General features: G+C 39.3%; 1 protein-coding gene across 1 annotated transcript in view; it reads left to right on the top strand.

Moving 5' to 3' along the window:
* Positions 1–13,890, top strand: part of PKHD1L1 (PKHD1 like 1) — a 94,541-nt gene extending 80,651 nt beyond the window's left edge. The window contains 8 exon segments of the mRNA XM_072410733.1: positions 89–246; positions 1,946–2,075; positions 3,076–3,426; positions 3,634–3,785; positions 4,857–5,009; positions 6,567–6,720; positions 8,787–9,012; positions 10,794–13,890. Of these exon segments, the coding sequence (XP_072266834.1) occupies positions 89–246; positions 1,946–2,075; positions 3,076–3,426; positions 3,634–3,785; positions 4,857–5,009; positions 6,567–6,720; positions 8,787–8,995 (1,307 nt within the window). The 3' untranslated portion in view covers positions 8,996–9,012; positions 10,794–13,890.
* Positions 13,891–17,996: the final 4,106 nt, after the last annotated feature.

The raw sequence follows: 17,996 nt of genomic DNA, 5'->3' as shown, positions 1-17,996 counted from the left end.
ACATTTCTTTTGCTGATGGTATTTTTTGTCCGACTTGTCTGTTCTTTTCGTTGCCCCATGCAAATTAATGGTTTTCTTTTGCTTACAGGGCCCCAGGACCATGGTTGGTGTTCTGGATACACCTGTCAAAGAAGAGTGTCTTTGTTTCATTCTATAATAGCAACAAACAAGTCATTTGATATCTATTTTAGTAGTGTCAGTCCCCAGAACCTGCGCCTTAAGCTACTCAACACAGACAACACCAAGGCAAGTTTACCAGCAGCGGGTTATATATGAACTGGATATGATGCTATATAAATCCTGTTTAATAATAATAATAATGTCTTCTTTGTTAGGTAATGCTGACCAGTAGGGATGAGCGAGAATACCTCATTCTCGCAAAAATTTCCCTGAACTTCTGATGTGTCTGTGAAATTTCGGCCAACCAATTTTGCAAATTCCATCATGTTAAATGCAGGTTTCCACACTCCCTGAGCTGTACTTTTCATTGATAAATACAGACTAGGGAGCATGGGAACCTGCAGTCACAGCTGATTGAAGGCACGCAGGTGCTTCCAATCAGCTGTGACTGCAGGCAAACTCCAACTGAACTCTCAATGAAGTTTCTCCATTGAGAGTTCATCTGAGTTCAGTTCCCACAGTCACCAGGCTGTACTAATTATTGATAAGTACAGCCAATTGACTGTGTGAACCTGCTGTCGAACTGCAGGCCAACTCCAGATGAATCTCAATGGAGATTCTCCATTGAGGGATCATCTGAGTTTGGTGAGAACATTACCTTGTGGGAAGGGCTCGCTTACATGTTCTGTAAACAGGAAAGGCTGCGAGATCAAAATTAAAAATTGCTTGCTCATCCCTACTTACATAAGGTCTAAGAGTGTGCTCTGCTCATTGAGCCTAATTTATTAAGGGTCTCCAAGGCTGGAGAGAATACACTTCCATCAGTGAAGCTGGGAGATCCAGCAAACCTGGAATGGATCTGGTCTAGAATTGAAAACATTGGCTAGCAAATAGCAAATGACTTTGAAGAAATCCATTCCTGGTTTTCTGGTTCATCCAGCTTCACTGGTGAAAATGTATCCTCTCCAGCCTTAGAGAGCTATAATAAATCAGGCCCACTCAATGTGCTAACCCTTGTCATGAAGGATCTGTGAGAATGCTCTCCTTAGATATCTCAATTTGAAATGTGCTGCAGCTGTATTATAAACCTTTCCATACTGATAAGTTTTTGTAGACATGTGTGCCATGTCTTTAGTTTGCCTACATAGACAAAGAAAACATGTTTCTGAAGCCACAACGCTGACAGTATTTGCATAATTCATCAAATTGGAAATAAAAATCTATGAGGTCAATGGCATCATCAACTCTATTTTTTAAGTTCAGATATGGGACACAGGTCTACCCATTGGTCTATCCTCAAAAGTAAAGTCTTGCTGTAATGGATAAAGAAACATTCCTAAGAAAAAGATGGCTGCTCCAGACTTTCTCCTCTGAAACATAGTGGTTTCCAATAATGGGGAGTTTCAGACTTGACAACCCTAGCAAACCACTTCATCTGAGTCCAGGTGTCACAGATCCACCCCTGCGGTGGGTCATCATGGCCCTTGGGTTTAGAGCATTACAGTACTACACCACATTCACACTGCATCATTTGGGTGCCATTCAATACAATAGTCAAAACTGTATGTTACTGCTAATGGAGTAAAGAAATAAATGTTTGTCATTGGATGGGCTAGAAGATCTTCTGATTATAATTTAGGGCAAAAGAAAGGGGTGAAAGTAAAATTGTACTCAAATAGGACTATAAATTGCTACTTTGCAAAACTTTGTCAAGCAAGTGTTTTTTACTGGAGTGTTTTCTTATATGTTTATACCTTGCCATTGTCACTGCCCTTTTTCATTTATAAGATTTTAATGCCAATGTAATTTCCTGTTTTTTGTTTAGTGTGTCCTGGTTGGAATTTTCTTTTCGAATCCCCAGCGTCTGGATGTTTATGTGAACAATACCTATATAAACCCAACTAATATTGAATGGAAGGGATCTGATTTCACTTTCAAATCTCCAACTTACAAAGGTAAGTCAGTATGTGAAATCCCTAAACCCTCACCCTAAACGTAGTGTTATGGGGGCATTATATTTATCGCAAAGCAAATGTAGAAGATTCCATTGCAAACTCAGTAACCCAGAAGTCGTTGCTGATATGCTGTCCTGATTGAAGAATATGAGTACAGTGTTGGTAATGCTCGCTCCTGGTTATCATAAATTATGGAAGAGATAGAAGAGACAGAAAGTCTTTCTGAGACTCCAGATCACAACATGAAAGTATTAACTCTTTTTATTATCCAAAAATAATGAAATATAATTGTGAAACTGTTATATTTACAGTGAGTATAAGTACTATCCTGATAGGGAAATTGGGTTTTTATGTTAGAGCAGATGATACCCACTGTGTGATATCAGTGTCCTAATAAATATAATAAATCTTGGCCCATAACGTCTTATTGCACCAAAACAAGATCTCCATTAGATGAATTTGTGCCTTTAACACTAGAGACACTGGCTGTGATTTATTAAAGCTCTCCGAGGCTGGAGAGGATACACTTTCATCAGTAAAGCTGGGTGACCCAGCAAACCTGAAAGGGATTTCTCCAAAGTCATTTGCTATTTGCCGGCAAGTTTTGAATCCTGGACAAGATCCCTTCCAGATTTGCTTTTCCTAGGGTTGTCTGCAATCAAATGTTAAACATCTTCACCTCCAGACTCTCATTGCCCCATCAAGGCATTTTGAAATTGCATAATTTTTCCCAAGAGCCATGCAACTGTTGCATCATAAATGAGTTCTCTTGAAAGAAGTACTTGGCAGGGTTTAGTGATGTTTTAAGAAAGCTACAATATGTTCTGTACCCTGCCAGCTACCTCCAGCCATGAGCCACCTGCATTGGATAGAGAAAAAATAAAATAAAGATATGTTTTTCCTAATAATTTCAATAGCATGTTGGTTGGTGGGGAGTGGAGTTAAGGAAAGTAAAATATAAGTAGATAAAACCTAACTAAATTGGTTCCCTCTTTCAAAGGTCAATATATGCCGCAGCTTAGCTCCGCTGTGAATGGAGAAAACTTCTTTGACAATGACTACGCCATGCTATATATCCTGATCCGAGGATCTACACCAGTGGAAATACACACATCTCCCCTTATTGTTGTTGCCTTTAATCTGCCTGCAATGACAGTGGACCAGTTTTTTGGGCAAAACCTTGTGAAGAATTTAGCTCTCTTCCTGAAGATCCCTGCCAACAAAATACGCATCACAAAGATCGTTCAGGAGGGATCCAGCCGAAGAAAGAGGGCAACGGGGGGAATCACTGTATCTGTGGAAATTTCAGATCCACCTTCTGCACAGAAAAACACAACCTCTAATTCTACAGGTAAGGAAGGGCCATTTCCAGTATGGTGGCCATCCCATAGGTGATTCACCAATGGAGGTATAAACTTCTCCAAGATCACACAATATTTAACCTTTGTTCATAGTTTGTGAAATAGTTTGGACATTGCATTGCACATTTTTTTTTTGTTATCTATAGTTGTATGCATGTATACCAGTCTGATGGTTATATATTTCTCTTATCATGTAGGTGGTCTGTCATTTTCGGATTTCCAATCAATAAGTAAAAGTCTGGCTTCTGCTGCAGTTAGTGGAAGTCTTAGCAGTGCCCTGAATGTCACTGTTTCATCCTTGTCAATATCTGATCCTGTACCATCTCCAAGTGATGCAGCCTGGAGTCAGGTAATACCAGTAACTAGAATAAAAGGTCATGAAAAGGTATGAAAGGTAATTCTTCCACCTCTACCTCTGCCAGCCAAGAAATAAAAGATCTGGCAACTGCAATTAATGCTAGCAAAAATTTCCCAAATGTTTGGCAACATTGATGTGCATTCTGTAGATCGGAATTTTACAAGGGTTGTTTGAACCAGTCGTTTGTAGTCTTTATATTTTCATCTATTTCACTGCAGATAAGCATTGCAGTAAAAAGTCCACAATGAAGTACTGCAGTGGTTTGTGATTTTGTAAAGTGGAATTAAACTCTGTTATAGGCACCTGTTGCCCCGTTTCATTGCAAGGCATGGGAGTTCTTTCAGTTCTGGCAACCACAGGGGAGGCCAGGGTTTGGCTTTTTTTCCCCCCGGTTTTCTTTAAAAGGGTATAGTGGGTTTTAGGAAGGGGCATGTTTTTACTTACGCAAAAAGTTCATTTTCATCTGGCATTTGGTTTTGCTCCTGTGCCCCTTTGTGGAGAGTGTTACATTCAAAGCATATTTTGAGGAATAATTTCGGATTTTCCTTATGTCCTCTTTAGCAATAAAAAATTTGATGGTTATTCTACCTTGTCAGTATCTTACAGCCTAATACACATGCTTATTAGCTGTTGAAAAAGTAGAAACAAGCATGAAACGAACACAACACAGAACTGTTCTGTTCCTTGAAGTGGGAATAGGGTTGGATGAGCAAGAGGCTCCTGATTGCATCCACCTCATAGTAAATAATAGCCATTGCTAAACAATGTAGTGGGATCTGTGTCAACTTTAACTTTTACCTAAAATGATCAGGAACCATTATTTTGGCCAATGAAAATTTAGTCTTCACAATAAAATGTTTTGCCTTTATAAATAGATTTATTATCTATTCATTTTGCTCAGATTTTCCCCACCTCCTGCCCTAGTACTTTATATATAAAAGGTGTGGAGTTGGTGGAGGGATTAGGAAAATAAATGTAAGATAATGTAAGATTTAGATAAGATGATGGGCAGCAGCCAATAAAGTACCAGAACAATGACAGTGACAAAGTTGTGCATTTTAGGTGGCATCACAGCCCGTCAACAGGACCCAGTCATCATCCACTGGAAACTATCTAGCTACTGTATCCATGCTCAAAGTAGTCCTTGAACCTGTGGCCGGATTGCCAGGAGAGAAGCTGTCACAGCAACCATCTATAATGGCCTTGGATTCCAATGTAAGTCTCCCATAAGCTTGTTTGTAATGCACTTAAATAAATGTCAGCAGAAGCTCTTTCACATTACCTAAATACCAAATATGTGTCCCTTAACACTGCTATCCCTTCCCCAGCAGTATTATATGTTCTTTTTTAGATATGCTATTTCTCCTCTTATCCAGTCTACTGCTTTATTGCTATTCTGGATAATGTAGAAAGCAGTGAAGATGTGGTGACATCAGCACCACTTTCTCCATTTATACACTGTCACTGCAGGACATTGTGCTCAGGGGTGGGGCCATAACTCAGAATTTCCCTAATCTTTCTGGTTCGGTGACTCTGCATAGTTGAGTAATTAAACAAGAGATGTATGTTACCCTTAAAAATGTGCATTTTTGCAAAACAAGTAAAATTATAGAGACATCTGGGGACACGTCTAAGTACACAGGTTAGATTTGTGTTGTTGGAAAGGATCTTTTACACACCTTTCCAGCGACAAAAGACAAAGATGCATGAACGAGCATTTTACATACAGCGTTATTCTGCTCTATGGAGAGGGATCGGTCTTGTTCGTGCATCAGCCAGGACGGATCCATGATTGACAAGCGCTGTACACGGGCCAGATTCTCATACTATACTAGAACTGAGGTGATTATCAGACAAGAATCATCTGACGTGTGTACGTAGCCTAATTCTCCACACTCCCTCCAATCAGCACCATTTCAGCAAGTTATATTCACCCACCTGCTCTACCTTACTGCTCCTGTTTCATTGCATTCATTGAGAGGGTCTTTTAGGTACGGGGGAGCTTGCAACATCTCCATATAACATTGGTCATGCTTGTTTGGGGGTTTGGAGTCCTTATCACTTCACCCTGAATTGGAGATAATGTCTGCTTTAGGGTTATCATTGAACTTTTATGATGTGTAAGGATACCTAATATGTGTAGTGTAAAGAAGCTTATTCACCTCCTATAGAGATATCAGGGGTTTTGAAAAGCCACTGGCGGTCCCATCTGTTTGCTAAAAATGGATATCAACCTTTAGGTTGCTTTTGTATTTAGGATCTGAAATAAAGTTTTCAATTGGTTATTTACCCAAAGTTAACTACCGAAAGTAATGAAGACAAACTTTTTTTTAACACACTAGCTGATATTAGGAATTATGCTTTCAGGAGTAGATTGCTACATATGTTGATTGTTTAGGTGGGTTGCAGGAGATAGACAAGATTTGTAATTGTGCGTAGCCAGTCTAATGAATGGGCATCACTACCAAAAATAGGGAGATTTCAGGGACTTCATGTTTCTATGCTACAGCTGAGCACAGTTTGCTTACCCCTGGGAACAATCAATGAAGAAGAACCAGCACTATGGAAAGCATTGGAGGCTTGACAAGCCTGAATTGCTGATATTCAAACTACCATTGTACCGTGCAATAGGATTACCAGGGCTCATTGAAATTATTCTGTGAATTCTGTTTCTTGTGAAATACATCTATTTTTATTAATATTATTATTTGGTATAAATCTGTTCAGATTTCTGTTTTTAGCTTTAACTTTCTTTTTTTGTTTTATTTGTAGGGAAATTGTGTTTCTGTGAGCAGCAGTTCATTGTCACTAACAGCAAGACTGAAGGATGCAAATAACAACTACCTCAATGGACTGGATGGGAACACAACCATACTGTTTAACAGCTGCTGGGCCAACTACACTGACCTTGTTCTCAAACGACCAGGTAGGAACATTTTTGCTTCTGTCAGCATGTAAGGTACAAGTAAGTGATTTCAAAGTGACCCTGTGAAAACAATTTATAAGAGGAAACAGAACTCCCTGTGAATATATAATTGCTACTTGTGCTTCTCTTTTGTTGAAAAGTAATTGCCATTTTATATAGTAATTTTTACTACCCCACCAAACACTGGTTCCTTCTGCAAACCCTCACGTCAACACAGCAATCAGCAGTAGCAATGTTTAATGATGTCCCATGACTGCACCATTAAAAAAAACAAGTGGCCAATACTTCTGTTTGATACCTATGTAGCTTATTCTATAAGGAGTAATATTTCCATTGTTTATCAATAAATTATTACACCTTGAGGTTAATCCCTACTAAATCCCTGTACTAAAAATCACCAAAGTAGTTCAAAAGTAATGTGATGACTAGTGGATACATCTCTCGGTAGCATTATTTATGTATCTGGTTGCAATGATGACTTTGGTTTACACATCAAATAATTGTTTAAATTATTTAAAATTTAAAGAAAACTTTGCTAAAAATTTTAAAAAAATGTAACCAGGAAAGTCCTTTATTGCTGAAGTGACAGGCAATTTCCCTGTCCCTGGGGGGCAATCCAAAAGGCCGCAGTAAATCTTGGCATGGTGTCAGTAATTTGGGCTGTACATTTTTGTCTTTTCATTTCAGAATAGGATAAGGAAGGTGAAAGCCAGGCATGGGCAATAGTTTGCATGGCAGCAGTCAATACATGACCAAGCAGTTAAAACTAATTATTATTGAGAGTACCGGGTTTGAGGTAAAGCAGTTGCAGGATCCCTGGGAATATGACAAGCTCTTCAAGGTTGGAGAAGATACATTTTTATCAGTGAAGATGGGTGATCCAGCAAAACCTGGAATATATTTCCTAAAAGTAATTTTCTATTTATTACCTAATGTTTTCAATCATGGACTAGATCCATTCCTGGTTTGCTGGATCACCCAGCTTCCCTGATGAAAGTGCATCCTCTCCAGCCTTGGAGAGCTTTAATAAATCAGGCCCCAAGTGTGGAGTATTGTACCTGGCAGTTGGCATCCATGAAAACACAGGGGTGAGACATCCAGGTTAAATTTAGCAAGTAGGTATTGCACACTTTACCAGCGTGAGAACATTTTATAGTTAGTTTCTTGCTCCCTGTTATTAGTCAAACAGCACATAGTGGTACACCAGATTTGATGCCAGTCATTGGTACTCAAAGATAAATCCTCTCCCAGCCACGCACATAGCTTGGAGGCATAGAACCTTGTTGTGGCGTCAGGGAGGTGTAAAGGAAGGAGAACAGGCCCTTGATATGGGGGTTCGGGGTGCATGGCCATAGTGAAGTGTTTAATCTGTAAATACTTGAACAGTTCCCCAGAAGGCAATTGATATTTGTTTTGAAGAAAGGGGAAGAAAATAATTGCCATAGGGGTTAGCAGTGTTTGCATTTGTGTCTAATTGTTACACGTTCAAAACCAGTAGGAAGTCGGAAAGATACGGTAAGCCCAGAAGGAAAAGCGGGATTGGAGAGAAAAGATAGAAGGGGTTAATTGGGAGAAATGAGAGAACCTCGTTGTTTAAAAACACTCATTTGTCTCTGTTCTATTGTGGTCACTGCCATCTTCTTCTCTTCCATGTTCCTGATAGTTGGTCATCTTGATTGGCTGGGTTGGGATGATGTAACTCCTAAGCATGCGCACAGGATTTAATTCAGTCCCTGCAGCCCTGGGAAATGCTTGGATGATATAAAAAAGAAGACAGTGAACTGGCAAGGAAGTATGTTTTTCTGCAGCAGGGTCATCACCTGACAGCAGATTTTCAAAGTGGAACTATAGTTAGACGTAGTTTTCAAAGGTAAATGTTAACAAGCAAGAAAAAAAAAAACAGCTTGGTGCATCACCATTACTTCTGACCTGTACAGGGTGTCATTAAAAATAGAAGCCATAAGATTTGTCTCATGTTCAGCATACTTAAACATTGCATCTCTTTTGCATTTTCTTTATGTATTTTTTATGCTCCTATTAAGGTCACATTTTTTTATATTCAACAGGCAGTGGATACAAGCTGGAATTTGTACTGAACAATGTGTACGCTCAGACCAGGGCATTTGATGTCAAATCCTTACCATCCACCACTGCTTCCCCATTAAATCCAGGGTCTAATGGAGACTCAGCTGTATCCATCTACAGTCCCTTCCAGAAACTGCTGGTACTGGCCGTCACATTGCTTACCATCAATCTGTTTATGGGTAATCATTAAGACTTAATATATCACTGGTGAGTTACATTATAATCATTGCTGAGCCTAAGATGTTACCAAATTGTAGAGTAAATATATTTATTTCTTTAATAGTTTATTAATATTCAGTGGGACAAAACCTACAATATATAAAATGAATGGAGCTCAGTTATTAGTGCAGGTGCCTAGGGGTGAATATATGTACAATAAAGAGATGACGAGGCCCTTAGAACATGGGTAATCTTTAGTTGTTGACCTTGGCACTTTTTGGTGGTAGCAGTTTGCACATTCCTATATTTTGGTAGGACACCAGTGTTCAGGAAATAGGAGGAGGTGCCCTATCACCATCAGGAAAACTTGATGCTTGTAGGTTTGGGTGCTCCATGTTTCTTGGATCCCATGCTCTTGTGGACTATAAAGGCACATATAAGCAAATTTAGGTGATGTAATTTAACAGTTTACTGTAGTCCCCGAGTTAGGGACATCCGACATACAAACGACTCCTAGATACAGATGGGGCTTCCCTGCTCATTGGTGTGCAAGACAGAGGCTTTTATTCTGGGGAGGGGGCGGTTTGCATGACTTTCAGAAAAAATCTTTTGCTAAACACAGAGAGAGACCGAGCTCTTCTTCAACCTCTTGCAACTCTTTAATGACCAAAACAAACTCTGCAGTTGTTTCTTTTTGCATATCAAAGCACAGCTTTCTCCAGAAGTTAATTAATGTCTAGACTCCATAAAGTTTTTTTTGTTTTGCTTTGTTTGTGATTAACTCACAGTAAGGATTTTATACAGTACCTGGCACCATGCTGCCTAATAATATGTTGAGACAAACATCTGTCCTAATTGCATTTATTAAAATATTGTACCTGTTCCGACTTACATACAAATTCAACTTAAGAACAAACCTACAGTCCCTATCTCGTATGTAACCCGGGGACTACTTGTATTGCATTGGGTGTCCCTGGCCATGGTCAAACATGCTTTCAAAATACAATTAAATCAAGTTACTAAAAGTAAAGTTTGTGTTCTGGACATTGCACACTATCCAGTCTTTCAGTTGTGTTTTATATAAAACTCAACCAGGGTTTCTCCAGAGGTTGCTGGGGTTTCCTTGAGCAGTGAGCAATTTGCACCTCCCAGGTCGGTGTAATAGACACCAATGACATTTTTGGCTGTCTGTGACATTCTTCTCGTTGCTCAGCTGACCACTATACTAATATAATGCAAGCTGTGGGTGTACCAATTATAGTGGGGGTTCCCTGAAAACCTGAAGTTAATTTTAATGGTTCCCCATGTTAAAAAGGATTTTAATTCTTAAAAAGAAACACTACTCTGTGCACATTTAGGATCATTGTTGCTGGAAATAATCTTTTGTGATCGTTTCCAGTGACTGACGAACGAACAAGCACTCTACACACAGCACTGTTCTGTTCTATGGAGGGGGGGAACACTCAGTTTTGCTCTCCTCCACTGAAATGCACAGCAGTTGTTCCCAATCGGTCATTCATTGATCATGACTGTTCATCTTGGGGGAGAATAGTTTGACATGTGTATGTGTATATAAAAAAAGGTTGTTTATCATTTACTTGGGTACATAGCAGACATTTCAAGAAAAGATGGCCCCAAACCCATCTCACTGGCCCCTCAGTCTTAAATTTCCATCTCCAGATCTTGCTAAACACATTGCCCCCCAGCAGCCCTTCTTGTAGGTTTTTTTAATTTTTCTATTGAAAGATGCATAAAGATCTTTAAAGTCTTTCTCAGATTTTTCAGTAGCTTAATATTGGGTAATATTCATTGTTTTTCTTATTTTTTAGATTAGTTGAATCATCGAGAACAATGGAAAGTGACTGATATTTACCGATAGTCTTCCAAGTGCTTCATATGAACTATATCAATATTTGCTGTGTGCTGTCATTCAATATAAACAATCTAAAAGGAAAAAAATATCCTGGTGCATAAAAAAATGTTTATAAATTGCTTTATAAAACCACACAATGTATGTACAACAAGGTTCCAACTGCTACCGCCTCACTCCGATGTAACACGGTTAGACCTAATTATAATTAATATTAATATACTGTGTATTAAAAGCCCAATTGCACTTTACTGCAGAAAAATGAAATCCCATTCGCCAATATGTACCTAGTTTGCATCTATTGGGTTTATTTATAAAACAGAGAATCTGACATTCCGCCCAACATTCTCTGATGGAGAATCAATTATGGCTATTGAAACACATGGACCTGGAAGATTCTCCACCATGGGATGTTTCCGGGAATATCTGATTTGCTGCAATATATGTGTTGAAGCTTTAAAGGGACACTGTCCTAGCAAGGCAAAGCAGCCTCCTTACCCCCTTTCAGTGGACAACGTTTTCTTTGGTGGGAATGTTTCTTAAAGTGTACCTACTTTAATATATATGAAATCTACAAAGGAAATTGAATTTAGCATTTTTGAGCATTTTAAAGCAATCTACACCATAAAAAATTCCTGTTCCATATGTTTCAGGCCCACTTTGCATAAATGAACAGACAAATGTATGAACAGAACATGCAAAAACCAACCTATAATACCCCCCTAACCCCATGCAGTTTTTATCATATGCATTAGAATAAAAGAGCCCCTAAAGATTAATTTATAGATGCTCATCAGACTTCCGGTAACTGTTTTCAAATTATATGGAAAATACAAAATATTCAGTGACAATAAGCTTGTGCACCTCTTTGTACAGAACACAAATCATTGTCATTTTTAAAGGGAACCTGCATGGACATGCAGAATATTACAGATTTATTGCAGAAATATGCACGCACCTAAAAAAAAAATATTAATCATATATTTTTATTTTCAATAATTAATGCTTTTTCCATTTGCCTAATTCTGTGTTTACAGCTTTCACTTCTGAGCAGATTCCCGTTAGACTTTGTCCAGACTATTTCATTAGGTACATTTACACACGTCACATATTGATGCTTTAACACCAACATGACATTAGTATGTTACGTTATTCAAAATACAGCACACAGCCATTGTGTGAACAAATCTTCTGATGAAGAATGAATTTAAAAATAAAGATTTCTAAATTTTTTAGCTCAAACCATGTAACTACTAAACATTACAGTAGCATGTGTCTCTTAAAATCAAAATGAAAAAAATGAAGAATATCTAAAGCCAAAAAACTTCATTTAGGATGGAATTTGTAAGGATTTTATGATTTTATTTCTTTTAGGGGTTTTATTTCTTGGGAAATTCACTCGCTGCTTATGGTGACCATTGTCATTGGGATGGAAAGTGACCATCCAAGATTTTCAGAACAGAACAGGAGAAGTATACAAATGTTTCATTTGAAACACCTGACCTAGTGACACCTTTCTTATTTCCAAAAATATCTTTTCATACTTCTTTTTGGAAATTTAAAAGGGATTCTCCAAAGTAGTAAAAAAAACATTGGCTTTAGATATTTTTAAATAAATGTTTGGAAGTAACTTTTTTTCTTTAAGCTATTCTTTTTGCTTTCTTTGTTTTACTAAAAATCTTATTACAGAAATGTAAGAATTTATATTAATAATGAGTTGCCTAAAAAAAAAAAACAAAGGCAGTGATTGCCAAAAAATGACTTTTTTTTATTTATATATTGAATCATTCAATCAATCTTGGCAAATGATAGTCAAAATAGCAAGTGTGTTGTAGAGGAAGCTTCAGGAAATTATAGTTACACCGCAGTCCTTTGACCTTTCAAACAGAAACTATAATTGGCTTTTGCTAAATTGTATTATTTTTATTTTTGTATATTTTTCATTTTACAAATAGTTGGTAATTAAAGGGTTCATTAACTATACTATATGTCTAAAAAGAATGAAGCCCAGCACTAGTTTAATGCTTTCTGGCAAAATATATTTTAACTTAAAGTGGAACTGTACTGTTGTCTGGGTGTTGAGTTTTCACCATAATCAGCAGGTATGCACAGTATATGGCACAGACTTACCTGTGTGCAATTGTGGAATTCTCAGACACAACAATCTTCTTCAGCCATTGCATAGCCACTGATGGTGTACATCTGCATGGCTGGCTCTGTATGTGGCACCAGGGTACAGAGAGCCAAGCTCTGCACTACACGGCACATGCACAGTGTAGAGCAAACTCAAAACGTTACCTCTTGGATACTTTTTGTTTTTTGAGTTTAAGTCTGCCTTAAATTCTTTCTGCTAATGAAGGGGGAAATATCTTCTTTTTAGAACTCATTCAGATGTGTTTTATGCACATTGTATAGAACTCCACCTGCTAACAGCAAATAGTATATATAAAACATTTAAAAGCAATATTTATTTAAATAAACATACACAGGGGCAGATATAGAGAGGTGCAAAGTGTGCTGCTGCACGCAGGTCCCAGACTCTCCTTAGCCAACAGGGGCCACCATGAGGGCCCCAAGCCAGTTAAAGCATGGGGCGGGGAGGTCAAAACCAGTGCTCCACAGACACCCACAGTTGGCTACTTCCACCACTGCATATATATATATTTACTAAGAATCAAAATAAATTAAATATAGTAAAAGCCATAAAAGCCATAAATGACCTTTAAATAGGAGACATTCTGAGCATGACAAGGGCTGTTCCTGTAAAAAAAAAAACAAAATCCCCCTTTAACATTACCATTGATGGACTTTTTTTCTCTCTAGTGTGCATTTCAGACCCCAGATAATTATTTTATTACAGTAATTTATATAAAAAATCAGCGGATCTAATTTATAGATATCTTAGATATTGTTAAATCTTTCATGTCAACTCCAAGGTTTTTTAACACTACTGAAATAATAAAGTGTATGGACACAATTATGTTTACATTTTATAAAAATCATTTTTGTATGATCACATTATTTTGGAAAATAAAATGTGTTGGCGCTTTCAATAAGTTATTGTTGGTTTTATTTTAATATTATTATGCTAAAGTAAACTTGACCTGGCCCAATAGGATAACATACGGTGGACAATGTCTGTGGAGATCTATGTTGGGCTTCATGTATGCTACAGAAAATTATATTACCAGATTATAAACCAGGCAACTGGAATCTTCAGAAAATAGAGTGGCAATGCTGACCTTCTGAAAGTGCCAGACTGTTAAGATAAGACTCTAGGGCAGCCCAGTGGCTCAGTGGTTAGCACAATGACCTTTGCAGCGCTAGGTCCCATGTTTGAATCTCAGCCAGGAAACTATCTGCTTGGAGTTTGTATGTTCTTCCTTTGATTGTGTGAGTTTCCTCTGGATACTCTGGTTTCTTCCCAAAAACATGCAGTTAGGGTAATTGGCTTCCCCCAAAATTGACCTTAGTCTGTATTAATGACATATGGCTATGGCAGGGATATTAGATTGTGAGCTCCTTTGAGGGACAGTTAGTGACATGACTATGGACTTTAATAATAATTACAATATATAACAGCAGGGTGGCTTAGTGGTTAGCACTTTGGTGGCTCAGTGGTTAGCACTAGGTCCCAGGTTTGCATGTCGGTCAGGACACGATCTGCAGGTTCTCCCTTTGTTTGTTTGGGTTTCTCCAAGGTACTCTGGTTTCCTCCCACATTCCAAAACATGCAGTTATGGAAATTGGCTTCACCCCAAAATTGACCTCAGACTGTATAAAAATATATTGACTATGGTAGGGACATTAGATTGTGAGCCCCTCTGAGGGACAGCTAGTGACATGACTATGGACTTAAACTAAAGTGTTGTGCAGCATGTTTATAATAAATAAATATAGTGTTAATAATAATTTTAACCATTTGACCTACAGAGTGGCTTCATGACTCGCCATAGTGTCCATAGTTGGATAGAGATATGCTAGCAAGATGCCCTGTAATGCCAGGGTGAGAATATAATTTTAGGAACATATAATGTTTCTCATCTGGAATTTCTGCTTATTTCGTATTAAAGGTTGACAGATGCACAAAAATGTAAAATATGAATGTATTATTTTTTTAATATTGTAATATTGCAATTACAATATAGGGCTGGTTCTACACGGACTGTTTCCTCAGCATTTAACCTGAGGGTTTAAACCTGAGGCTTTAAAAGCCCATGTTTGAAATTCCAATGCATTCCAATTGGCTAATCTACACCAGGATGTTTCCTTAAGACACTTTTTATATTATATAAATTATAATATAATTATATTATAGATAACGCTCCTTGCAACGTTTTAAATGTTAAAACGCAGCCATTTTTTTTATAAACGCAGCCATTTATTTTATAAACACATTCATTGATTTTATAAATGCGGCACAAACGCAGCAAAACGCAGCTTACACATTAACACGTTTTCTAGCATTTTAAAGCTTGCCTTGGAAAACATTGTAAAAGTGCTTAAAAACGCACTTTAAACATTATTAGCAAAGCCTCTATACATAGTAGAGGGCAAATAGGATTTTTGCGTGATGGACAGCGTACAGGAGACAGCAAAAACATTAGCACATTGAGAAAGCGTGAACTCAACACACTAGCAAGTCTCTGCCGTCACAACAGCAGGGGATCACATTGCTAGCTGGCATCATGACCTGGATGACGTGTAAGGAATGCCACCCATTAAGTTGTGGAGAAGTAGCGTGTGACATTAAGCAAAAGGATGGAGGACCAGAGACAGAGCTTGGGTCAGCGAGAGCAGTAGCAGTGTGTGGCCTCTGGTCAGCTGGGAGACTGCATTGGTAAGTGTCATGGAGAGATGGGTGTAGTACATCGTCATTGCCACCCAGAAGTGTGTAATACAATAATAGTGAATGGAGTACTGACAGGCGGCAATACGAGGAGGCAGTGGGCCCTGAGACGGAGCGGGGACCGCATTGGTAACTGGCATCTAGAGCTAGGTGTAGTCCATCGTCAGAAATTTAATTGTACCATATGGTCTTGTTTGGTAAATAGGAACAGGTATCAAACACTAAAATCTGTATTTATTTCATAGTAGGACAGAACTTTCACTGTACCAAACTGGCTTTTTTGGTAGATAGCAAGAGATATTAAAGACTGAAATATCTGTATTAGTTTAAAGTAGGACAGAAATGTTTTCTTCAACAAACTGGCTTTTTTAGTACATAGGACCAGGTAGCATTAAAAACTGCAATATCTGTATATATAGAGATATACAGAAGGCTCTTAACCTGTCACAATGCACGTCTCTCCCTGCTTCTATCCTTCACACAACACAAGATGGAGTGACGAGCCCCTCCCTTATTCCCTGTATATATGCCTCTGCTCAGATCTCTCCTGATTGGACTGTTGGACCTTGCTGTGCATCCTGGAAGCAAATGATTCGCTCACAGCCTCTCCGTTACCGCCTCCTGCTTTTTCCCTCGTTTGTTCGGAGAGAACACAACCTCATGGCGAATCACAAGGCCGCTCTCGCGTAAATGTTCGGTAACCGGCAAGGGCCTGATTGGCCGCGAGATCAAACTTACAAATCTCGCTCGCTCATCCCTATTACTAAATCCTAGCTGACATTGGGATTACATAACCAAGAAGAAGTGATGAGTGGGGACTGAAGCTGAATGTCAGAGGATCTTTATTAACATGGGGCAACGTGAAGATTGTGGGCAGGCAGTGAGTGAGGTAATTGGTCAGATGCTTTCATTATACAGATTTGTCTTATCATTGTTTCTGCAGGAAATGAAAGTTACAAAAAATTAATTCAAAATAGAAAATTGAGGAAAGTCCACATGCAAAGTTTCTTCAGTATGCTGGGTAAAGTTCTCAGTATATATATACTTCTTGTGCATCAGTCCCTTTGCTGTTATAGCCCAGCACATAATCAATTACCCCCAGGGGCCAAACACACAACATAGGTATGAACCCTCAGCAGCCACTTCTTAGCACATGTGTAGTTACCATTCTGTGACCACTGCATGCGCATTACCCCCCTGTAACCATTCTGCAGCACAAACAGGATGATTCCCCATATGTGTTCAGTGCACCATGCTGAAAATAAAGTCCAGTGCTGATCCCACCATTGCTGTCCCATTTCCTGCATAATTATTCCATGGCAATTATCCCTTCCCCATCCCTGGGGTATATACAGAAAATGGAACCTCCATTGTTCGCAGTTCCAGGGACACACTTCTGTTTCATACTCCATCCTTCCCACCAGCTTGACAGTTTGCAGAGCACCTTAATGGAAGAGCTGGGAGTTGTACAGCCTGTAGTACTGGTGAAGCACAACCAACCACCAATACTGTCCTAGAATAACCTGGTTCAGCCTTATCTGACTTCTATTCCAGCTCTGTAACCCCCATCCCATGTGAACTGGGCTTTATTTATAAATGATTCCTTTTTCTGTTCGCTGATAAAATTCCTTCCTATCCTTTCCTATTGTGACAGCAGCGCACTTTTGACGATAGGCCACTAGATGGCAGAACAAGTCATTGTGTTATTAGGAGACCTATAGAAATATACAACCATACAGATCAGCACCAAGCCACCATCCTACACCTCCCCGCGCATACTACCCACCATCCTACACCTCCCCGCGCATACTACCCACCATCCTACCCCTCCCTGCGCATACTGCCCACCATCCTACACCTCCCAGCGCATACTGCCCACCATCCTACCCCTCCCTGCACTCACTGCCCACCATCCTACCCCTCCCGGTGCATACTACCCACCATCCTACCCCTTCCTGCACATACTACCCACCGTCCCACCCCTCCCTGCACATACTGCCCACCATCCTACCCCTCCCTGCACACACTGCCCACCATCCTACCCCTCCCTGCGCATATTGCCCACCATCCTACCCCTCCCTGCGCATACTGCCCACCATCCTACACCTCCCCGCACACACTGCCCACCATCCTACACCTCCCCGCGCATACTGCCCACCCTTCTACCCCTCTCTGCACACACTTGCCACCACCCATTCCCTCTCCGCGCATATTACCCACCGTCCTAACCCTCCCTGCACATACTACCCACCATCCACCCCTCCCTGCACACACTGCCCACCATCCTACCCCTCCCCGCGCATACTGCCCACC

Source organism: Pyxicephalus adspersus, chromosome 5 (genome assembly GCF_032062135.1).
Source record: "Pyxicephalus adspersus chromosome 5, UCB_Pads_2.0, whole genome shotgun sequence".
NCBI lineage: Eukaryota > Metazoa > Chordata > Amphibia > Anura > Pyxicephalidae > Pyxicephalus > Pyxicephalus adspersus.
The sequence above is the reverse complement of the archived record's forward strand: the minus strand, read 5'-3'. Positions and strand labels throughout refer to the sequence as shown.